This window comes from Amblyomma mixtum, chromosome 3, assembly GCF_055824585.1.
Source record: "Amblyomma mixtum isolate Tamu chromosome 3, ASM5582458v1, whole genome shotgun sequence".
Taxonomy (NCBI): Eukaryota; Metazoa; Arthropoda; class Arachnida; order Ixodida; family Ixodidae; genus Amblyomma; species Amblyomma mixtum.
Genome location: NC_143014.1, coordinates 193748959 through 193773307, shown reverse-complemented (window position 1 = coordinate 193773307; position 24349 = coordinate 193748959). Strand labels below are relative to the sequence as shown.

The 24349-nt window shown below is 50.5% G+C and overlaps 1 protein-coding gene across 8 annotated transcripts in view; it reads left to right on the top strand.

Annotated features, from left to right (window-relative positions):
* The window catches only part of LOC149353154 (uncharacterized), a 99471-nt gene that overhangs the window by 13562 nt on the left and 61560 nt on the right, over positions 1-24349 (top strand). For all 8 annotated transcript variants that reach the window (XM_089582341.1, XM_089582345.1, XM_089582339.1 and 5 more), the window contains exons 5-6: positions 23183-23555; positions 24069-24346. In XM_089582341.1, the coding sequence (XP_089438467.1) occupies positions 23183-23555; positions 24069-24346 (651 nt within the window). The remainder of the gene's footprint in view (positions 1-23182; positions 23556-24068; positions 24347-24349) is intronic.

Here is a 24349-nt window from a genome sequence, read left to right as displayed (position 1 = left end):
TGTCGCGAGCGGCTCGCCGTTGACATCTAGCAGGCCGGACGCAGGCGACGAGCTGCAGTTGGACGCTGCGACGCTGTTCGCAACGGCGCGCCGCAAACCGAGCGAGTGGCGGTTAGCAGCAAGTGCGGCTCGCTGGTGCGTCGACTGCGCTCACGCGGCTGTGCCCCGCCCATCATACGTCACTGTATTTTGGTATGACGTCACTAAAACTTTTATTTGTTTATCCCCTTGTGACGTCAGCGTTGATGGCGCTAGCGATGGGTCTAGATCGTGAGAGTGAGCATTTAGGTAATCTTTGGAACCGAATTAAAATATTTTTTAAACGTTTGTTGCGTCCAACACCTGGCTGTGAGTGCCCTTGCATACATAGGAATCCCATAGCAGGCTTTTTATAGCTTCAAAATTTGGTGTCTCCACCCCTTTAAGGGATGCTTGACGTCTTCCAGTTTTGATGCCTTCAGAAATAGTGGCGAACAGCCCAATGGATCTGGCGCTGAACTCAAATTTTCGTCACTATCACTTTTGGTAATCACCATTGTATAACACATCATCTTGGACGTCTCTTTGAGCATCACTGTTGAACACATGATCAAGAATTTGGTCCACTGTCAAACCACGTCCTTGCCACAATGTCGTGTTTTGCGTGATACAAGAATGCGATGTTTTTGTTGACAAAAAAAATGATTATCTCATATAGTGGACAACATTGTCCATCTGGTGGAAAACACACAAGGCGAAAGTAAACACCTTATATTGTGATAATATATTTTGTGTATCGTCAGAAATCATTCTCGGTGCCCTCTGGGAATGGTTGATTGCCGGTTGGCGGATCAATAAACGCCAACAAGTGGGTTGTTGGCCTTGGAAGTGCATTAATGGGTTAATGATTAGCAAAGTATTCATGTCGGATGTAATTTTAGGGGTGTGCATTAATCTTCTCTGCATCAGCATTGCTAGAAGTTGGTCTATAGTGTCTGTATAGTAGGATAGAACTTGAAAAAAGCAGCAGTTGGTGACAATGGGCCAAGGTCCGGGTGGTTCTGTGTTCCTTCGCTGACTCATGGTAGCAGTAAATGAAATCGGCTATTTAATATTTCACTATCATACAAGCCAGAGGAATAAGAACTCTTCAGCTTATAATTTTTTCTCTTGATTAGCTTCTTGATCAGGTAACAAGATAACAGGCAACTAATTTATCGTGAAGGAATTCTGTATGGGGGTCCTAAATGTGGGCGGTGCTTCGCTGCAGACTTGAAGGAACACTGAGAAAAACTCAATGCAGTTATTGCTGTTGGTGAAAATGCTTTTCTGGCTCTTTTTGGGTGCATTGGTGTTTGTCTGGCAAGAAAACTCGTTTATCGCCAAAAAAATTTGATATAATACTAGGGGTGTGCGAATATCAAATTCTTCGAATACGAATACTTGGCTTCGAATATCGAATAATCAAGGACAGACGCATTTAACCACTACAAAACATTTATTTGAGCACCCAAGAACATCACAGTTCAACTATCGATGATTAAATGAACTGATACTGATACAAAAAGTATCAGTCTCGAACATTATTCTTAGAAGAGTGGAAATATCAGAGAAGATGGCTGGTACACAGCAGTGATTAAGGCTAGCTTGCCATCAGCACGAACGCGCGTTCTGGGATGCACATAAAAGGTTGTCGTGAAGGAAAACTCGCTGCTCCACATGGTCAGGCAGAAGTAGCTCCCTTCTAACTGAAATGACCCCTCCAGCCACAGGAAATGCCCTGTCACTTGGCACTGACCTGGCACGTATTGCGAGGTACTTCGTACTCAGCTCTGACTATACCAGCTTCGCAGGTATAGCCACAAAGAAGCTTGCCAGCGCAGTCAGCTACGGCATGGCCCTTGGAGGAAGGAATGCGCATTGTTCTGGGCGCCGCCATGTTGTTATGTCTCAGTCGATAGGGCTTGCGGACCGAAATGAACGCCGGTGCTCACATGGAATATTTGGCTAGATACGAATATTCGCGTCGGGTCGAATATTCGAGACAACATGAATAGTTGGATTTCGAATCGAATACGAATACTAAATAAAAATATAATATTCGAATTATATTTGAAAATTTCGAATATTCGCTCACCCCTATTTAATACCTTTCCGCCATTTGATTTGAACTCGTGACATCCTTATCGAAAAGGACCGGTTGCCACTATTTTGTAGTGAATGGTGGTCTCTGGGGTTCGTGTTCTCAATTTTATGCTGATGCGTACATTTTACTTTTGAAATCGGCCGGTGGTGGTGAGACCTGAATTTCAAATTTTTTTTTTACCTTTTAGCTGCTTCGTTTTCGTTTAGTGTTCCCTTCATGATTTATTTGCGTTTTCTGGCATATGCAACATGCAAGACGGCTATGCATATTCAATCCAAAGTTCGAATGACATTTAGTTGACTGTTTGCGGACCGTTCCGCAACAAGTGCTCGGTGGGTATACAACACCCAGGTTCGACCACATTTGGGTAAATACCTGGCACCACCATACGTTGAAAAAAAAAAAACAAATGAGATCAATTTGATCCAGTCCATATCACAAACCACACGCTAGCGCCATGGCTATACACTGTAGCTGTGGCAAATGAAATTCAGGGAAATGGAAAAGCCATATAAAGTTGACACAAACGTCCACATCGTCTGTTAATGGTGCTGTTTCCGTGACAAGGCTTACAGGCTTGAAAACAGATTGCTATCTCAAAAGCACTGACAGTGGCAAAGCGAGATGACAAAACGGAAGTGAATGCCACCATTCACTGCCAGTGTGAGTGCCAAATGACTCAATGACGAGGCATTTTAGAATCGAAGCAAGTGAGCAGGGTGCCACCATGTTGCCTCCATAAACTGCAGTCTACACTATTTCCAGAAAGTTACGCGCCAACTTTCAGTACAGTCTAGCCCGTTTATAACGAAGCCACTTATAGCGAAATAGCGGTTATAACGAAGGGATTTCAATTTCCCATTCCCATTTTTGCATTTTCAATACATTTTGGGTCCGGTTTTAACGAAGTAAATAAGAGCGCGTCAGCGGATATAACGAAGAGATTTAATACCAACCGAAAAATAATCTGCCAATCAACACATTTTTGCGTCCTTGAGGCGATTTTTTCAGCGAAAATAAGAGCAAAGTTCGGCTGACGGCGTCCTTTCGTGGCGTCGTCTACTCTCCTGCGGAGCGAAAGGTTGCTTCACTGCATCGCATGGCACGCCGGTCTCGTGTTGCGCCGTCCTTGAACGACGTCACGGCGTAGAGCGGTAGAGCACGCCGCGCATGCTGCCCCCAAACACTACCGCCAAGCTGCAGCCTATGGACCAGGGGGTTATTGCCAACTTTAAGGTCCACTACCGGCGCCGCGTGATCGAGCGCCTCCTGATTGATGTTCACACTGCCGACAACGTGTTTGGCATGAAGGTGCCTTTGGTAAAGGCGATGTTCTTCGCAAGCGGAGCCTGGAGGGATGTGAAGCACCTGACCATCGCCCATTGCTTCGAGAAAGCCGGCTTCTCCCGAAGCAGCAGCACGGAGGCGGCGCCTGCTGGGGACGAAGCTACCGCGATTGACGTCGCTGCAACCGCTGATGCTGCCGCCGCGACGGCCTGCTTGGAGCAGCTTTGGGATTCCGCTAGCGACTTGAACCTTGTGCCTGCGGGTCTAAGCCACATGGACTTCGTTTCCGCCGATGAAGACCTTGTTGCCACCGAGGACTTGACGACTGAAGAAGTTGCCGGGAGTGTCATGGAAGAGACCTTTGCGGAGAGCGCCTCCGACAGCGAATGCGACGATGCTAGTTGTGCCCCTAAGCCGGTCACCTCCGCAGCGGCCATCACAGCTGTTGACACGCTACGGATGTACCTCGGGAGTCCGGAGTTCGACCAGATCTTTGGTTCGCAGTTGGATGGTATGGAAGCCGCAATCCAAGTCCGCACTCGCGAAACGTGTTCAGGGGACGCTGGACGACTTCTTTCAGTGGCAATAAATCGGTATGCCGATGTTTGCATTTTTTTTTCCGTAGTCCACATATTACGAAATAGCGGATATAGCGAAGTGATTTCAGATTCCCGCCGACTTCGTTATAACCGGGCTAGACTATTTGTCTTTCGTGTCCCTTTAATGGGGCTCTGAAACACCTTCCGAGGAGCACATCAACTCGCACAATCACTGCATTGTTATGGACACCTGAGCCGAATAATACTACATGCAGCAGAGAACTAGGAGTCTCGTATGACAGTTGGCGAGCCATTTCCGGAGACTTTCATGTGCTTCCACTTTTCTGTCACATGCACCTGTGTATACTAGGTTAGAGATGGCTATTGGCTAGATTATTTAAGACGTCTGGCAGCTACCATGGTCGCAGCCAGTAAGACGCTTAGCTCCTGCAGGTCGGGAAGCTCCTCCCCTGGCGGTGAGGCAGCCTGAGGTACGCACGTGCAGAAAGTGACGAGGGAAAGGCGCGAAGATGCTGACATCAAAATTTTGACTACATATAACTCTGCTTCTGCAAAGCACATTAAAAGAATTCTTGCTGGAGGGTATTCATGAAGCAGCATCCTTTAACATCTCATGCATACCGCACCATTATTAATGTGAAAGCATAAGATGGCTTTATCTCAAGATCATGTCTGCAAAAAGTATCCGCAAGAAACGGCACCATGTGATGTCACGAGCCGATGAGTCGTGAAGATGTCACATCATTAACACTGACATACATAATGCTAATTAGTGTAATAAGGTAACATGAAGGCTAATTAGTATAATTAGTGAAGACATCATATAGCGACACACCAGGTCATGTGACAATGACGTGATGTCATACCAGGTCACGTGACAACAGTGTAATGCGAAGTTATACCAGGCCACGTGACAGCAGTGTAATGCGACGTCGTAACAGGTTCCCCCCCCCCCCCCCCCCCCATCTCCTAATCCATGAAGGTGTAGATGAAATCCCAGCGATGGCATCACCGGCTGGCCTCAATGTGGTGGCAGTATTGCAGACTGCATTCGCATCAAAATTTTGAGCAGCTGTTTGTCGTACAGCAGGGGGGTGCACAAATTACGCAGTGATTTTTGAAAAACGCCCTAAAAACCTTTTCTACAAAGGTCATAACGTGCAATATATATATAGTGTAGTGTGCCAACTGTGACAGGTTCCGCTACTGCCATGCGCCGACACTGCGCTGCGCCTGACGACGACGAAGTTGCCCCGCTCTCTTGGTGCTGGCTACGCCCGTCTACGCTGCCAGATCCTGCACGGCGGTTCGGTCTCTTGAGGACGCCTAATAAACGCACCCCTACAATTGGTGGAGGTGTGGGGTATGTCCCCTATCAACCTGGAACTCCGGAGCCGTACGCTGCCGCCTGTGTCAACCATGCCAGATGAGACTGCCCCAACACCGGCGGCCAGTTCAACCACCGTCATTTGTTCTGGCGCCATCCGGCAGCGTGACCTTGCCCTCTTCAGTGGGACTGCCGACCAAAATGTTGACGACTGGCTGTCATCGTATGAGCGAGTGAGCAGCTATAACAAGTGGGATGACACTATCAAGCTGAGTAACGTCATCTTTTATCTCACGGACGTGGCGAACCTCTGGTTTCGAAACCATGAGGTGGACTTACCCACTTGGCCCGTATTTAAGGAGAGCTTTGCGGAAGTGTTCGGCTGCCCTGCGGTGCGCAAGCTCCGTGCTGAACAGCGCTTACGGGACCGCGCTCAACACACCGACGAGACCTTCACAAGTTACATTGAGGACATCGTTGGCCTGTGCAAACGTGTCAACGCCGCCATGCCAGAAGCGGACAAGATCCACCATATCCTCAAAGGCATCGCTGACGACGCATTTCAGATGCTCCTCGCGAAAAATCCCACCACCGTCAGTGAGGTTATTAAGCTTTGCCAGAGCTACGACGAGCTCCGCAAGCAGCGCGCTTCTACACGGCCTGCCGGTGTCTGCGACGAAGCCCTCTCCACACTGGCCCTGGGCGGTACTACTCCTGAGGACTCCCCTCTTCTCAACCAAATCAAAGCCTTCGTTCGTGAAGAGGTCGCTCGCCAGCTGTCCCTCATATCCCATTTTCAAGACCCCGCCCGCCAAGTTCCTGACTCGACCCCGTCTTTGGCTCCTACCATTCGCCGTGTCGTGCAAGACCAAGTCGCTGATCTGCTACCGTCCAGCCCTGTGCCCGCGCCTGTGACAGCACCCCTGACGTATTGTAGGGGTGCGTTTATTAGGCGTCCTCAAGAGACCGAACCGCCGTGCAGGATCTGGCAGCGTAGACGGGCGTAGCCAGCACCAAGAGAGCGGGGCAACTTCGTCGTCGTCAGGCGCAGCGTAGTGTCGGCGCATAACTTCGTCGTCATCAGGCGCAGCGCAGTGTCGGCGCATGGCGGTAGCGGAACCTGTCACAGTTGGCACACAATAGTTATACCTTGATATAAAAAAGTGCGAAAAATTCTGAGGGCACTTCAAGGGGCACTGAAACACCCGAGGAGAGCACATCAACTCACTCAATCACTGCACTGTGCTATCATTAAAACCTGAGCCAAATAATACACAGCAGAGGATCCACAAATGCGCTAAGTTTGCGAACCCTTCCCGGTGACTTTTTCATGCTTGCACCCTCCTCCGTTGCTCTCACCTGCGTATGCAAGTTGAGAGGTGCCTAATGGTTATTCTTTCAGACGTCAGGCAGCTACCATGGCCGCGGCCAATATGCGTAGCTCTGGCGGGTGAGGAAGCTCCGACCCCGGATGTGGGGCCGGCGGAGGAGCGCCAACCTTCCAGCGTGCAAAAAGTGTCGATTGGAGAGGGACAGGCGCGAAGACACTGAAATTAAAATTTTACTACAGGTAATCCAGCTTCTACAAAACACGTTAAAATTCTTGCAGGACAATATTCGTGAAGCCGAGTGGTTTCTACGCATACCGCAACTTTATTAGAGCCCCTTTAAGTCACCTTATGTGCAGGAATGCAAAAGCATGTTTTCGAGGCAGAAGCTTCACTACGCTAGGTAAAAACTAAGCTCACCGTGTCTGGAGGTTTCACCTTCGTTTGACTTTCAGATAAAGGAAAGGTGCGTACTGGCCCCCTAGGACAGTGGACACCTTAGTCACGCTTTAAGCTAAGAAACCAATAAGAGCGGGAGCTTCGAAAGCAAAGGAAAGCCGCATAACTGGCCCCCTGGGACAGTGGACACCTTTAGTCGCGCTTCTTGCTACGAAACCAATAAGAGCGTTAACTTTGCAAGCAAGAGAAAGGCTCGTAACTGGCGCCCCGAGATAGTGGACACCTTAGTCGCGCCTTAATCTATGCGTTTCCAGAGGAAGGGAGGGGGAGAAATCGGTAACTATCGCATCTCTCGATGGACATCCGTCATGTGTTTGCAGAGGAAGGGAGGGAGTGGGAGTGAAAGAAGGAACAGAAAGAGGGCTCGTAGTGAAGAAAATGAATTTGAGGAAAGGAATTTACGGACGAGGTTGTGCCGCTGCGCGGAAGAGAGGCCACAGTTGGCACGATTTCAGCGCACGGACGGACACCGCGAGCATGAGCATTAAAGGCTTTCGCCTTAACATGAAAATTGTACTTGAGGAAAGGAAATTACGCAGTAACTGTCTCGCATATCTCGGTGGACACCCGTCATCCATTTGTAGGGGAAGGGAGGAAGTGGGAGTGAAAGAAGAAACAGGGGCCGTAATGCAGAAAATGAATTTGAGGAAAGGGAATTACGGAGGAGGTTCCGCCGCTGCGCGGAGGAGAGGCCACAGTTGGCACGATTCCAGCGCACGGATGGACACCGCGAGCATGAGGCGTTAAAGGCTTTCGCCGTGAGATGAAAATTACGAGGAACTTTAGCGGCTAAAGTGGTGAAAGGCGAAAGCCTGAGTGCAGCATTCTGCTACGCGATTGTTCACTTCACATTCTGTTGGTGCATTAACTGCAAATTAATGACGCTTTAGCTTCGCCTTTAGAAGTGGAACGCGACAGCCTGTTGTAGCGCTGCCAGGCGGTGCACGGAACGCCACCACCCGTTAGGCGCAATGCGTTGCCCTTTGAATGCAACGCTTTTTTGAGGAAAGGTTCTACGCCTTGCTCGTCGGTAAATTGGTTTTGAGGAAAGCAAATGTATCAGCGTCTCATATCTCGGTGGTTAGCTAAACCTCGCCGTAACGGGAAGGGAGGAAGATGGGAGTGTACGAAGACATCGTATTCACTAGACGCGCCTTTGTTCATTCCAAGCCATCGAGCTAGCATGGCGGAGTGGTAGCGTGCACGTCTCGCACTCCGGAGACCGGGGTTCGATTCCCGAGCTCGGCCAATTTCCTACTCGGTTTTATTTATTTATCTGGTCTGACTAGGAAGGTTAATTAGGCTAATTGGTTAAGTAAGTCCCACTAACTTCGAGAATCACTATACAATCCCTTTAATTGGTTGCATGGCTAGTAGCCAAAGTACAATTGGCCCCGTTTGAAATTCGCGCACTGTGACGTCACGACCAATTGAAAAGCGTGACATTTTCTGTCGAGAACTTCTGCTTACAATGATGAGGCATTAAAGGCTTCCGCCTTAAAATTGTATTTAAGGAAAGGAAATTGCGCAGTAACTGTCTCGCATATCTCGGTGGACACCTGTCATCCGTTTGTAGAGGAAGTGGGAGTCAAGAAGGAACTGAAAGAGGGGCCGTAATGAAGAAAATTAATTTGAGGAAAGGGAATTACGGAGGAGGTTCCGCCGCTGCGCGGGGGAGAGGCCACAGTTGGCGCGATTCCAGCGCACGGATGAACACCGCGAGCTTGAGCCATCAAAGGCTTTCGCCGTGAAATGAAAATTGTATTTAAGGAAAGGAAGTTGCGCAGTAACTGTCTCGCATATCTCGGTGGACACCTGTCATCCGTTTGTAGAGGAAGTGGGAGTCAAAGAAGGAACTGAAAGAGGGGCCGTAATGAAGAAAATTTGAGGAAAGGGAATTACGGAGGAGGTTCCGCCGCTGCGCGGGGGAGAGGCCACAGTTGGCGCGATTCCAGCGCACGGATGGACACGGCGAGCTTGAGCCATCAAAGGCTTTCGCCGTTAAGTGAAAATTGTATTTAAGGAAAGGAAATTACGCAGTAACTGTTTCGCATATCTCGGTGGACACCTGTCATCCGTTTGTAGAGGAAGGAAGTGGGTGTCAAAGAAGGAACTGAAAGGGGGGCCGTAATGAAGAAAATGAATTTGAGGAAAGGGAATTACGGAGGAGGTTCCGCCGCTGCGCGGGGGAGAGGCCACAGTTGGCGCGATTCCAGCGCACGGATGGACACGGCGAGCTTGAGCCATCAAAGGCTTTGGCCGTGAAATGAAAATTGTATTTCAGGAAAGGAAATTACGCAGTAACTGTCGCATATCTCGGTGGACACCTGTCATCCGTCTGCAGAGGAAGGGAGTTGGAGCTAAGAAGGAACTGAAAGAGGAGGCCGTAATGAAGAAAATGAATTTGAGGAAAGGGAATTACGGAGGAGGTTCCGCCGCTGCGCGGGGGAGAGGCCACAGTTGGCGCGATTCCAGCGCACGGATGGACACGGCGAGCTTGAGCCATCAAAGGCTTTCGCCGTGAAATTAAAATTGTATTTAAGGAAAGGAAGTTGCGCAGTAACTGTCTCGCATATCTCGGTGGACACCTGTCATCCGTTTGTAGAGGAAGTGGGAGTCAAAGAAGGAACTGAAAGAGGAGGCCGTAATGAAGAAAATTTGAGGAAAGGGAATTACGGAGGAGGTTCCGCCGCTGCGCGGGGGAGAGGCCACAGTTGGCGCGATTCCAGCGCACGGATGGACACGGCGAGCTTGAGCCATCAAAGGCTTTCGCCGTTAAGTGAAAATTGTATTTAAGGAAAGGAAATTACGCAGTAACTGTTTCGCATATCTCGGTGGACACCTGTCATCCGTTTGTAGAGGAAGGAAGTGGGTGTCAAAGAAGGAACTGAAAGGGGGGCCGTAATGAAGAAAATGAATTTGAGGAAAGGGAATTACGGAGCAGGTTCCGCCGCTGCGCGGGGGAGAGGCCACAGTTGGCGCGATTCCAGCGCACGGGTGGACACCGCGAGCTTGAGCCATCAAAGGCTTTGGCCGTGAAATGAAAATTGTATTTCAGGAAAGGAAATTACGCAGTAACTGTCGCATATCTCGGTGGACACCTGTCATCCGTCTGCAGAGGAAGGGAGTTGGAGCCAAGAAGGAACTGAAAGAGGAGGCCGTAATGAAGAAAATGAATTTGAGGAAAGGGAATTACGGAGGAGGTTCCGCCGCTGCGCGGGGGAGAGGCCACAGTTGGCGCGATTCCAGCGCACGGATGGACACGGCGAGCATGAGCCATCAAAGGCTTTGGCCGTGAAATGAAAATTGTATTTAAGGAAAGGAAGTTGCGCAGTAACTGTCTCGCATATCTCGGTGGACACCTGTCATCCGTTTGTAGAGGAAGTGGGAGTCAAAGAAGGAACTGAAAGAGGGGCCGTAATGAAGAAAATTTGAGGAAAGGGAATTACGGAGGAGGTTCCGCCGCTGCGCGGGGGAGAGGCCACAGTTGGCGCGATTCCAGCGCACGGATGGACACGGCGAGCTTGAGCCATCAAAGGCTTTCGCCGTTAAGTGAAAATTGTATTTGAGGAAAGGAAATAACGCAGTAACTGTCTCGCATATCTCGGTGGACACCTGTCATCCGTCTGCAGAGGAAGGAAGTTGGAGTCAAGAAGGAACTGAAAGAGGAGGCCGTAATGAAGAAAATGAATTTGAGGAAAGGGAATTACGGAGGAGGTTCCGCCGCTGCGCGGGGGAGAGGCCACAGTTGGCGCGATTCCAGCGCACGGATGGACACGGCGAGCTTGAGCCATCAAAGGCTTTCGCCGTGAAATTAAAATTGTATTTAAGGAAAGGAAGTTGCGCAGTAACTGTCTCGCATATCTCGGTAGACACCTGTCATCCGTTTGTAGAGGAAGTGGGAGTCAAAGAAGGAACTGAAAGAGGAGGCCGTAATGAAGAAAATTTGAGGAAAGGGAATTACGGAGGAGGTTCCGCCGCTGCGCGGAGGAGAGGCCACAGTTGGCGCGATTCCAGCGCACGGGTGGACACCGCGAGCTTGAGCCATCAAAGGCTTTGGCCGTGAAATGAAAATTGTATTTCAGGAAAGGAAATTACGCAGTAACTGTCGCATATCTCGGTGGACACCTGTCATCCGTCTGCAGAGGAAGGGAGTTGGAGCCAAGAAGGAACTGAAAGAGGAGGCCGTAATGAAGAAAATGAATTTGAGGAAAGGGAATTACGGAGGAGGTTCCGCCGCTGCGCGGGGGAGAGGCCACAGTTGGCGCGATTCCAGCGCACGGATGGACACGGCGAGCATGAGCCATCAAAGGCTTTGGCCGTGAAATGAAAATTGTATTTAAGGAAAGGAAGTTGCGCAGTAACTGTCTCGCATATCTCGGTGGACACCTGTCATCCGTTTGTAGAGGAAGTGGGAGTCAAAGAAGGAACTGAAAGAGGAGGCCGTAATGAAGAAAATTTGAGGAAAGGGAATTACGGAGGAGGTTCCGCCGCTGCGCGGGGGAGAGGCCACAGTTGGCGCGATTCCAGCGCACGGATGGACACGGCGAGCTTGAGCCATCAAAGGCTTTCGCCGTTAAGTGAAAATTGTATTTGAGGAAAGGAAATAACGCAGTAACTGTCTCGCATATCTCGGTGGACACCTGTCATCCGTTTGTAGAGGAAGTGGGAGTCAAAGAAGGAACTGAAAGAGGAGGCCGTAATGAAGAAAATGAATTTGAGGAAAGGGAATTACGGAGGAGGTTCCGCCGCTGCGCGGGGGAGAGGCCACAGTTGGCGCGATTCCAGCGCACGGATGGACACGGCGAGCTTGAGCCATCAAAGGCTTTCGCCGTTAAGTGAAAATTGTATTTAAGGAAAGGAAATTACGCTGTAACTGTTTCGCATATCTCGGTGGACACCTGTCATCCGTTTGTAGAGGAAGGAAGTGGGTGTCAAAGAAGGAACTGAAAGGGGGGCCGTAATGAAGAAAATGAATTTGAGGAAAGGGAATTACGGAGGAGGTTCCGCCGCTGCGCGGGGGAGAGGCCACAGTTGGCGCGATTCCAGCGCACGGGTGGACACCGCGAGCTTGAGCCATCAAAGGCTTTGGCCGTGAAATGAAAATTGTATTTCAGGAAAGGAAATTACGCAGTAACTGTCGCATATCTCGGTGGACACCTGTCATCCGTCTGCAGAGGAAGGGAGTTGGAGCCAAGAAGGAACTGAAAGAGGAGGCCGTAATGAAGAAAATGAATTTGAGGAAAGGGAATTACGGAGGAGGTTCCGCCGCTGCGCGGGGGAGAGGCCACAGTTGGCGCGATTCCAGCGCACGGATGGACACGGCGAGCATGAGCCATCAAAGGCTTTGGCCGTGAAATGAAAATTGTATTTGAGGAAAGGAAATTACGCAGTAACTGTCTCGCATATCTCGGTGGACACCTGTCATCCGTCTGCAGAGGAAGGAAGTTGGAGTCGAAGGAACTGAAAGAGGAGGCCGTAATGAAGAAAATGAATTTGAGGAAAATGAAGTACGGAGGAGGTTCCGCCGCTGCGCGGGGGAGAGGCCACAGTTGGCGCAATTCCAGCGCACGGATGGACACCGCGAGCTTGAGCCATCAAAGGCTTTGGCCGTGAAATGAAAATTGTGTTTGAGGAAAGGAAATAACGCAGTAACTGTCTCGCATATCTCAGTGGACACCTGTCATCCGTCTGCAGAGGAAGGAAGTTGGAGCCAAGAAGGAACTGAAAGAGGAGGCCGTAATGAAGAAAATGAATTTGAGGAAAATGAAGTACGGAGGAGGTTCCGCCGCTGCGCGGGGGAGAGGCCACAGTTGGCGCGATTCCAGCGCACGGGTGGACACCGCGAGCATGAGCCATTAAAGGCTTTCGCCGTAAAATGAAAATTGTATTTGAGGAAAGGAAATTACGCAGTACTAAACTGTCTCGCATATCTCGGTGGACACCTGTCATCCGTCTGCAGAGGAAGGAAGTGGGTGTCAAAGAAGGAACTGAAAGGGGGGCCGTAATGAAGAAAATGAATTTGAGGAAAGGGAATTACGGAGGAGGTTCCGCCGCTGCGCGGGGAAGAGGCCACAGTTGGCGCGATTCCAGCGCACGGATGGACACCGCGAGCTTGAGCCATCAAAGGCTTTGGCCGTGAAATGAAAATTGTATTTGAGGAAAGGAAATAACGCAGTAACTGTCTCGCATATCTCAGTGGACACCTGTCATCCGTCTGCAGAGGAAGGAAGTTGGAGCCAAGAAGGAACTGAAAGAGGAGGCCGTAATGAAGAAAATGAATTTGAGGAAAATGAAGTACGGAGGAGGTTCCGCCGCTGCGCGGGGGAGAGGCCACAGTTGGCGCGATTCCAGCGCACGGATGGACACCGCGAGCTTGAGCCATCAAAGGCTTTGGCCGTGAAATGAAAATTGTATTTGAGGAAAGGAAATTACGCATTAACTGTCTCGCATATCTCGGTGGACACCTGTCATCCGTCTGCAGAGGAAGGAAGTTGGAGTCAAAAAAGGAACTGAAAGAGGGGCCCCAATGAAGAAAATGAATTTGAGGAAAGGAAATTACGGAGGAGGTTCCGCCGCTGCGCGGGGGAGAGACCACAATTGGCGTCCAGCGCACGGATGGACACCGCGAGCATGATCCATTAAAGGGACACTGAGGAGAAATTGAAGTTGACTTGCATCGACAGAATACCAGCTCCTGATTACAAAAACGCCACTCATACTGAGAACAAAGCTCTTGTAACGTAGAAAAGAACAAGAACCAAATACAGGTATCGCCGCCACAGACCAAACTCGCAAGTACAAGCTTCATGACGTCATAGGACAAAGCAGTGTTGCTAGAACCAATAGTTCTAGCAACACTAGGACACGAGGAGCCGTGAATCACTGAGGCGCAGCAAATACATGCGCAAATCTTCTTGATGTCGCCAGATGGCGCCACGTACCCGACAGCTACGCGCGCTCCTGCAGCGCCGGGACCAATCAGCGCCTGCTTACAGCGGTATGCTGGTTCCCGGTATTCCGCTAAAGGTAACAAGGTACACGGTATGCTAAAGGTGTCTGTTTGCGAGAACTTCGTTGACGACTTCGAGAACGGGATCCATTGTAACGCTGGCAAAACGCCGGTGCAAACGTAAACGAAGCGACGGCCGCAATAGCCGATAGATGCCTTCAACGTGCGGCCGGCGGTAGCTTTCTTTTCGGCTGCTGCTGGGCCGCACTGCTGGCTGCGAGAATCACGGAGTCTGCGTTAAGTCATGTGCACGTCATGTTTCACGTCATTAGTCCTGTGTCGTCATAGGAGAATCCCAAGTTTGAATCAGAGCGGCGGGAAAAACTTTTTCAACTTCGAATCCAAATTTTCTTAGAAATAAAGGCATCTTTCGCTGCCGGCCAAGTGGCAACAAAGCCATGAAATGCCGAACTATCGGATTTTGCGATAAAAAAAAAATATTAGTAGAGCTCTCCTCAGTGTCCCTTTAAAGGCTTTCGCCGTAAAATGAAAATTGTATTTAAAGGGACACTGAGGAGAGCACTATTAATATTTTTTTCATAGCAAAATCCGATAGTTGGGCATTTCATGGCTTTGTTGCCACTTGGCCGGCTGCGAAAGATGCATTTATTTCCATGAAATTTGGATTCGAAGTTTAAAAAGTTTTTCCCGCCGCTCTGATTCAAACTTGGGATTCTCCTATGACGACACAGGACTAAGTGACGAGACTCATGACGTGACATGACGTAACAGACTCCGTGATTTCTGGCGGCCAACATAGCGGCCCAGCAGCAGCCGAAAAGAAAGCTACCGCCGGCCGCACGTTGAAGGCATCTATCGCCTATTGCGGCCGTCGCTACAGTCGCTTCGCTTACGTTTGCACTGGCGTTTTGCCAGCGTTACGATGGATCTTGTTCTCGAAGTCGTCAGCGAAGTTCTCGCAAATACAGACAGTTGCGCAAATCAGAGAAAATCGAAGAAAAATTCTCTCGGCTTAACCGCGCGTTTGTTCGGGCTCAAATTTCGCACAGAGGTTGCATTTAGTGGTCAGTTTTGTTTTATACTACATTTAGGTGGGGTACTTGTCTGATTCGAGCAGAATTATTTGGAAATCCCCATCGTCTGTGGCGACGGAGAACCAAAAATCGAAAGACTTCGCAGCAATGGTACGCGTGGCGCCATCTCGCAGCCATCGGAGAAACGAGCTCTCCACTTAGCACAGCTGGGTTTCTCCGGTGGGTGCGAGATGGCGCTACGGGTACCATTGCTGCGATGTCTTTCAGTTTTGGATCGTCGTCGCCACATACGATGGGGATTTCCAAAAAATTCTGACTGAATCAGGCAAGTACCCCACCTAAATGTAGTATAAAACAAAACTGACCACCAAATGCAACCTCTGTGCAAAATTTGAGCCCAAACAAACGCGCGGTTAAGCCGAGAGAATTTTTCTTCGATTTTCTCTGATTTGCGCAACTGTCTGTAGACACCGTTAGCATACCGTGTAACTTGTTACTGCTAGCGGAATACCGGGAGCCCGCCTGCCGCCGGCGATCAGGCGCTGATTGGTTCCGATGCTTCAGGCGCGCGCGTAGCTGCCGGGCACGTGGCGCCATCTGGCGACGTCAAGGAGATTTGCGGATGCATTGGCTGCGCCTCAGTGATTTGTGGATTCTCGGGTCCTAGAGCAACACTGTTTTGTCCTATGACCTCATCACGCTTGTACTTGCGAGTTTGGCCTGTGGCGGCGGTACCTGTATTTTGGTTCTTGCTCTTTTCTACGTTACAAGAGCTTTGTTGTCAGTATGAGTGGCGTTTTTGTAATCAGGAGCAGGTATTCTGTCGATACAAGCCAACTTCAATTTCTCCTCAGTGTCCCTTTAAGGAAAGGAAATTACGCAGTAACTGTCTCGCATATCTCGGTGGACACCTGTCATCCGTTTGTAGAGGAAGGAAGTGGGTGTCAAAGAAGGAACTGAAAGAGGGGCTGTAATGAAGAAAATTAATTTGAGGAAAGGGTATTACAGAGGAGGTTCCGCCGCTGCGCGGGGGAGAGGCCATAGTTGGCGCGATTCCAGCGCACGGATAGACACCGCGAGCGTGAGCCGTTAAAGGCTTCCGCCTTAAAATGGAAATTGTATTTGAGGAAAGAAAATTAAGCAGTAACTGGCATATATCGATGGACACCCGGCATCCGTTTGTAGAGTAAGTGGGAGTGAAAGAAGAAGCAAAGAGGGTCCGTAGTGCAGTAAATGAATTTGAGGAAAGGAAATTACGGAGGAGGTTGCGCCTTTGCGCGGACAGACCACAGTTGGCACGATTCCAGCCCACGGATGGACACCGCGAGCATGAGCCAAAGGAAAGGCGCATAACTGGCTCCCTGGGACAGTGGACACCTTATACCCCTGCTACACGGGCGTTTCGAATGTCTTCCAACCGAATGTCATTCGACTCGACTGCTGAAGTAACGCTGCTACACGAAGTTTTTCAACGGCATTCGGTTCAGATGACATTCGAGTCGACGGAGCTCCGCGGAGACATTCCAGATTTTGGAATGCCTTCGAAACGCGAGCACAGCCCGAACCAACCAATAGCCGTCTCCGCCGCCGTCGCTTCGCCCCGCCCACCGCCGCGCGACTGCTTTCGGCTCTGTGGCTGTTCATTTCGATACCCGCTACTCGCTTTTTTCTGCTGTTTAGCAAATAGTTCGTGTTCCGTCTAAGTGAGTGCTTGCAGATAATAGTACACCAATGAACATTTACCGCGTGTGCATGAAATATCCCCAGGAGTGCGCCGATGAGGACGACTGCAGTCATACTGCTGTTTACGCTGGTTTACATCGCTTCGTATGAACAGCTTGTGCTCGTTTGCAAGATACTAAACGAAATATGCCCTTTAGTTCTATTAGTCTCTTCTCTTCTGTCCCGGTTGTACGCGTGCTTGTTTACGCAGCGCGACAATCTGTGGGAAGCGCTGACGCGATCGCTCGCCTGAGAAACACTTGACAGCCGGGTTGTTGACATCGGATGATCGGCGCTTCTCGCTAATTTTCCCGGCTTCCTCCGACATGCCCAGTACTTTATTTTAAACTACTTTATCCAGAAGTATGTTTGGTGACCGTTCGCGTTAACTTAAATGGCCTAACTTGTTAGTCACAAGCTAGCGACGGCGACGACTGCTGCTGGCCGTAAAGCACTGCTCGGCAGCTCGAGTCACACCGCCGCTTCCCGTTCATCGTATGCGCGTCCTGCGATGTAAGCAATAGTTGATTTCATGTCACTGTTGTCAAAACTACACTCGTTGACTATTTGCATTCGCTAAAACTCTTGAATTCGTTCTTCACAACCACCGCAATCACCGATCCAACCGTGCGGACTCGCTAGGCCTAGTCGTCGCTGAAGGGAACGGAGTCGTCGACTGAAATGAATTTGGCGAGTGGTTATCGCTATTGAGTGTCCAAGTGTGCACTTGTGAAATATAGCCGTTCGTTTCGCTTATTTCCAATACGGATAATGTATAAGCGCGCATGTATTCGCACTGTCCCCTCATCAGCGTGTTTTCGCTCAGCCGCCGAACTCCCGAGGGCATGAAGGCTGACCGTCCGCCGATCGGATTCGTCGGTGTCGTTTAGCCAAAAAACTTGTCCCATTACAATATTAAACTGAACTGGATAGTTCACTATAATCACATGATGCTGTTCACCGTGATAGTGCCGTTGTCGGACTAGTGTGACCGTCGTCGTCGTTGTACACTGAAAACGAGCTGAGAATTCCGAATGCGTTTGGAAAGTGCCGTGTAGCACCGCGGGAGTCCGTCGAGTTCGAATGCCATTCCAAGTCCCGACTGCCATTCGAAAGTACCCGTGTAGCACAGGTATTATTCGCGCTTTTATTTAGCCTTAGTCGCGCTTTTAGCTAGAAAACCGATGAAGAGCGGCAGCTGGGAAAGCAAAGGCTGAAGTAGTGAGTCTATATGCTACCAAAGGTAGTACAATAACTCTAGGCTGAAGCAGGCTGTAGCGCTCCCGCTGGCCACGTGATGCGCGTCATCACATGGGGGCAGGAGTTGACTGGCGGAGGCAGACAACTCCGCGGCGAAGCGTGCTGCCAGTTTTTGTAGCGAAAGCTACACTGGCGTACCCTCGGCGATTTCGCCGGTGCTTGAATGTGTGTGGCAAGCGCGCCGTCGCCATGGCAACCGGTTTCGCCTCAGGTGCGCCGCGCGTGACGTCGCCGCCGCCGCGCGTGAAGTCACATGGCACAGGTTCGCCGCGCGTGAAGTCACATGGCACAGGTTCGCCGCGCGTGACGTCACATGGCACAGGTTCGCCGCGCGTGACGTCACATGGCACAGGTTCGCCGCGCGTGACGTCACATGGCACAGGTTCGTTGTTTATGGGGTTTAACGTCCCAAAGCGACTGAGGCTATGAGAGACGCCGTAGTGGAGGGCTCCGGAAATTTCGACCACCCGGGGTTCTTTAACGTGCACTGACATCGCACAGTACACGGGCCTCGAATTTCTCCTCCAAAGAAATTCAGCCGCCGCGGCCGGGATCGAACCCGCGTCTTCAGGGCCAGCAGCCGAGCACCATAGCCACTGAGCCACCGCGGCGGCACAGGTTCGCCGCGCGTGACGTCACATGGCACAGGTTCGCCGCGCGTGACGTCACATGGCACAGGTTCGCCGCGCGTGACGTCACATGGCACAGGTTCGCCGCGCGTGACGTCACATGGCACAGGTTCGCCGCGCGTGACGTCACATGGCACAGGTTCGCCGCGCGTGACGTCACATGGCACAGGTTCGCCGCGCGTGACGTCACATGGCACAGGTTCGCCGCGCGTGACGTCACATGGCACAGGTTCGCCGCGCGTGACGTCACATGGCACAGGTTCGCCGCGCGTGACGTCACAGGCGCGCGTGACGTCACATCACACAGGTTCGCCGCGCGTGACGTCACAGGCGCGCGTGACGTCACATCACACAGGTTCGCCGCGCGTGACGTCGCATCTTCGCCGCCGCCGCGCGTGACGTCACATGGCACAGGTTCGCTGCGCGTGACGTCGCAGCTTCGCCGTCGCCGCGCGTGACGTCACAGGCGCGCCGCCGGCTCCTCAGTCACGCCACAGGTGCGCGGTGCGCATGCGCGCGGCGCTGATGTATACGGGAGACAATGCGCTCCGTTGTCAGACACTCGGTATGGATGAAGAGTAGTCTTCAGCCGCGCTGAACGGCGGTATAGGCAGCAGAAGATCAACTCGGCAGTTCTCGAAGTCGTCGCACGGTACTGGGCGGGCAAGCAGAGGGAGAACGAGCTGAGGAAAGCCGAGTGAGCTGCCGAGACGCGTGAAGAACAGCTAGCCAAGTGGATACGCCAACTGCAGAGCGCAAGAAGCGCTTAGCTGCTGTGTTCAGAGCCTGTGATGTTCGATTCAGCTAAGTTCGAGGCACTCAACATTACAGCCGCCAAGTCGTGATAGCTTGCACTCTCTAACCAGGTTCAAGAGTAGTTGAACCACAGCTAATTTTTTTTCCTCTGTGTGCTGCTGCTGGGAAGGCTGCGTTCACAGTACATTCATTAGTGCCCGGGCCACGGGGTGATGTTGCGTAAATCCGGGTGTATGTGCATGCGCGCTTTCACTTTATCCGCGAATCTGAACCGTACGCTCCCGCCTCCACCTTGTGACATCACAGTGCAAGCACGGTCTTGCGCAGTGTTTATTAGGTCACCGCGCCAATCTTTCCAGGCCTGGTTTGCTCGCACCTGTGTACATGCTGGTGGTCTGGTGCAGCAGGGAGTACAAAATATGCTAGTAAATAGCGCAAGCTCATATTTGGTGGCGCAACAGGGTGCCGCCGGAGCAGCTGCTCTGCCTGGCCCGTGCTAGCTTGCGGCCAGACCGACGAGACTGGCGAGGTAGTAGTGCGTGTGCGCCACCGCATCCACTCGTGTCCAATCGTGGCTATACTCCGTTTCATACATAGCTGTCAACGCTGCCAAAGGTACGAAAGCAGTCCGCTGCAAAAAACAAGAAAAATGTATCCGTCCGCCTCGCGTCGTGGCTAAGTGGTATGAAGCGCGCGCCTGTGTGTTCATTTTACAAAGGGCCTAGGTTCGACTCCCGGCTTGGCTGTTTTTTTTCTCATTTCTTTTTTATTTTTGTTATAATTATCATTAGGTAGAAAGTCGAAACTGTCAAACTCTAATGCCTACTTTGAAAAACACTGCGCTATTTACTTGCGCTGCTTACTTGTTTCGAAGGGAAAAAGCACTGTAGTGTATTGGCGACGGACGTGATTGCGAAGTGCTGTTCTCGGGCGTTCAGGGACTCTTTTGCATGCGGCACACAGTGAATCATTAATTGTGTGGTGATAGAATTCAGTGCGGCGTCGATTATTCCGAGCAGCCTCGGCTAGCGGCAGCCCGGCATTGATCGGCGTAATCAGCGGCTTTGAAGTGAGCGGTGTCTGATTCGGGAAGTCTCCACTTTTGAGCTGTTGTCACAAGGAAAATTCTTTGAAGTGCTTCCGTTCGTAGTAATGCTTTGAATTAGATGTCGGATTCGGTGTGTTATGGGTGTGAGCTAGTGCGGTGAGATGGGGATTGTTGAAAGCTGTGTATTTGGGCCGTGAGCAGAGATTCCGCTGCGCAGGTCATCGAACGCAACAAGTGGTGTCGTATATTAGCGCACGTGCCGCTGCTGTTGACATTGTTATTGTGAGAAGCCGACGACGAGGTTCCGTGGTTCCTGAATAGGGCGCACAAAGAGGTTGACGAAGCTCGCTGTTCGTTCTCCACACCGTAGATCGTCATCGTCCTCTCGCGGTAACAATATAAACGAGTAAAAATTCAGGCTTCTTACATACCAATGAGATGTAGGCGCAGCGTGAGTGAACGTTGTGGCTGGCGTTTAATTGCTGACATCCGCTCTCATGTTTTTAATCTTTGTAAATACCATCTTTGTAACTAAAGTTGTCCATTTGCTCGATCGTAATCTACTATCGTTGTTTTTCACTGCTGCCACAACTCACAAGAGTGTAGAAACTGGTGCTGTAGGTTATGGAATGGTATATATAACATTTGCTACGCGTATCATGTAAGTGGCTTACAACTGTTGTACGGTCGGTGATTTTTACACAAAAGAGAACAGCGCACCAGGTCTCGGAGGAAGGAAATGCTTCAGGTGAACCACTCAAGCAGACGACATGACCGGCCGGCCTGCGCGGCCGGCCTAGCTGCGAAAACCTGATACAGGAGGGACCGGAAAAAAACCTAAAAAACTAAGGCACTCTCATTTGTAGAACATAAAAGAAAAAGCAATCTTTTTGCAAAATAAAACACCGTTATCATTATACTGCAATATCAACCAACGTTTACGTTAATTTTGCGTTCATTACGATTTTTACTTTTGACGCACTACATTACGATGCGGATGAGGAGCGCGAACAGGCGCCGCAGCCTTGGCTGCGTTGACTGCTATGTATGAAACGGAGTATAGCTTTGCTTGCACGTGCGACGGGCGAGTTGCGCAAGGTGCAATCTTCGCGATGACACAAGTGGTCCCGCCGAAGCACAACTGAGGTACGAAGTATTGGTGCTGTTATGCTTATGTCACTCCTGTGGTTCGGCACCACTCACACGGAACATCACATTTGGGCCACAGGTCTTTTGGTTGGCATGTTCTTTGTTTCAAACGGTATGTATTGCACCAGGACTCGTGATACACGCTGTGCAATTCATATATTCGCGGTAAATAATTTATTGCATTATTTATGTCGAGTGATTTTTGGTTTCAGTTTCTTAGTGCGAGGGTGTGCTACGATGTTAATATCGGGGAACCCTGGTCACGTGGGCTCGAAAAGCTGTGATGCATGGATCACTGCGTCATCTGCTCTCACACATGATGGGCCATTGCATAGCGACGCCTTTCAAAATCACTTGCCAGCTAACTTGGTCGGTACTGTGATATACTGAGAAAAACCAAGTGATCAAGGGATGACACCGAATCTTGAAACCAAGCGGCTTGCTTTGGCTGATATGCGGTGCCGGTATTGTATTTGTCTTTGCCACGCTAACGGCGACACTCAGCAGACGTCTTGTGTCGGTGGCCTGTAGCTGACAGTGCGTCAGTCGGTCGATCTGCCCACTTGGCGTCCCCGCTGTGCACTCATACCGGGGAGGAATGGCACTGCACGCATAGTTCGAGGCTATTTTGCTCCCAGCCGTGAAAACGGTGTATGTTGCCTTTGCTTGCTTGTTGTATCAATCCAGAGTAAGCTGTCGAGGAAAGCTGATGTGGGTGGAGTGTGCTTTAGCAGTTAAGCCTGTGAGCACTGAGTGTGGCTAGGTTCGAAACTTAGATTTTGTTTTGTGGCTTGGCTGAACTTGCATGCAAGACAGTGTCAGCATTATTAAAATGTTTTGTCACTGTTTTTTGTGAACACCTTCCTCTGTTTTTTTTTCCTAGCTACACATGGCTGAACCTTATCTCGTTGGGAACACTTTTTTGTGACTCCTTTATTCCATTGGTGCTGCTCCCGGGTTGCTCCAGGATTATCATTCTGATACAAAAGTGCTCCAAGATAGATATTTTTCTGCCCCAAAAATTTCTCCACAACTTGAAATGGCTGGATCACCACTGGACATCCTTCTGAACATTTTTTTATTTGTACATTAGAACTTTATAAGGAATTAGAACCTCATACTGGCTTATTTCAGCATTTGTCAGTGCTATTTTATTTTATGCTTTTGTACTTTTATTTCTTTCACCGGCAATCAAAGGAAGTTGTGCCTTTTTCACTCACGGTGTGATTGAGGGGTCCTCAAAAAAAGTTCGACAGTTACTATGCTTTTCCTTTCCACAAAACCAACTGAGAGTTTGCATTACAAGTGAGATTAGACTGGGAACTAGACTAATTTGCTTCTTGTTAGTGGGTCCAGGCTTGGTGAATTATTTTCAAAGCCCTCAAATATCAGTGTGTGCGATGGTAACTAATATTGAGAAAATGGTAACTTTAGTAGAATAATATTTTGCTTTCTGCATGTCTTTTTTTCAAGTGTTGTTTTGACTGCTTTAATGTTGAGGCTGAATATGTGGTGGTGTCTTCAGCAACCGCAGCAGCAGCAGCAGCCGCCGCCGCCGCCACAGCAGCAGCCGCAGCAGCCGCCGCAGCCACAGCCGCAGCCGCAGCCACCGCCGCCACCGCCGCCGCCAGTGGCCACAAGTGCCACTGCTCCGGGGGGACCGAGCAGCGGGGGAACAGTAGGGGTAGGCGTTGGCAGCAACGCTGGCGTCAAGACCTGGAGCAGCGTGACATCCAGCCAAGAGGGTGGTGGTCCAGAACGCAACTTCTTGGGCCATCAGTCGCCATTTTTTCCTCAGGAATTCCCCAAGCTAGCTGGTGGCGATGTACCCATCGACGGGACCCAGAGGTCGGCAACAGACTCTCAGTATGGGCCTGGCCCCAGCCTGAGACCACAGAGTAAGTGCAGCAGCACTGCAACATGTGTTATTAATAAGTGTTGCTATGTAGAGTCATGATAACTGTGTGCTTAGTCTGGGTGCAGTAAAAAAAATGTTTGAGTAGATTTGAAAATTCTGAAGTTTCTTCACAAGCACTGTTGACAGTTAGGGCACTTCTAAGTAACAGTGGTGGATCTGCTGCATCATTTGTGCCAAATGGAAAATTTGCTCTACGCTGCTGCAGTCCGAGTCTGGCAGTCTGCCTTGAGTCCGGCAGTCGGGCGTGAAATGCATTGCAAGTAGATGTTTTCGTTGAGCTTTTCTCACTTGCATTATACGCGGATGAAAGCTTTTTTTTCATTTGTCACCCTCAAATTGCACCTCGTTATTATACGCAAGTTTCTATGGTATTTCTCCCGGAAGCTAGAAGCTACATGGTTCAAAGTGCTTCTAAAGTGACCTTCCATTGCTGCCAAGTGCTCCAGGTGCCAATGATGCAGAACAGGCTTCAGCCAGTGGATGATATGTGCAGTGGAAGGCACCTGGAGCCGGGGCACTCTGCAACAGCAGCAGCAGCAGCCACCGCAGCAGGCTCCGGGTGGCAGTGGTGGCCCTGGCGGGGGTGGTGGGCAGGGTTGCGGCCCACCCGGCGGCCTGCCTCCGAGCAGTGGCAGTGGCGTGAACGGACAAGCCTCGTTCGCACCTCCGCCAAGGGGAGCACTCCCCTCAGGTGTGCCGCCCGGTGGTGGACCACCTTCAGCGCCAGCACAGCCCTCCTATAGGCAGCAGGCAGTGCCACCTTTTGTACAGGTT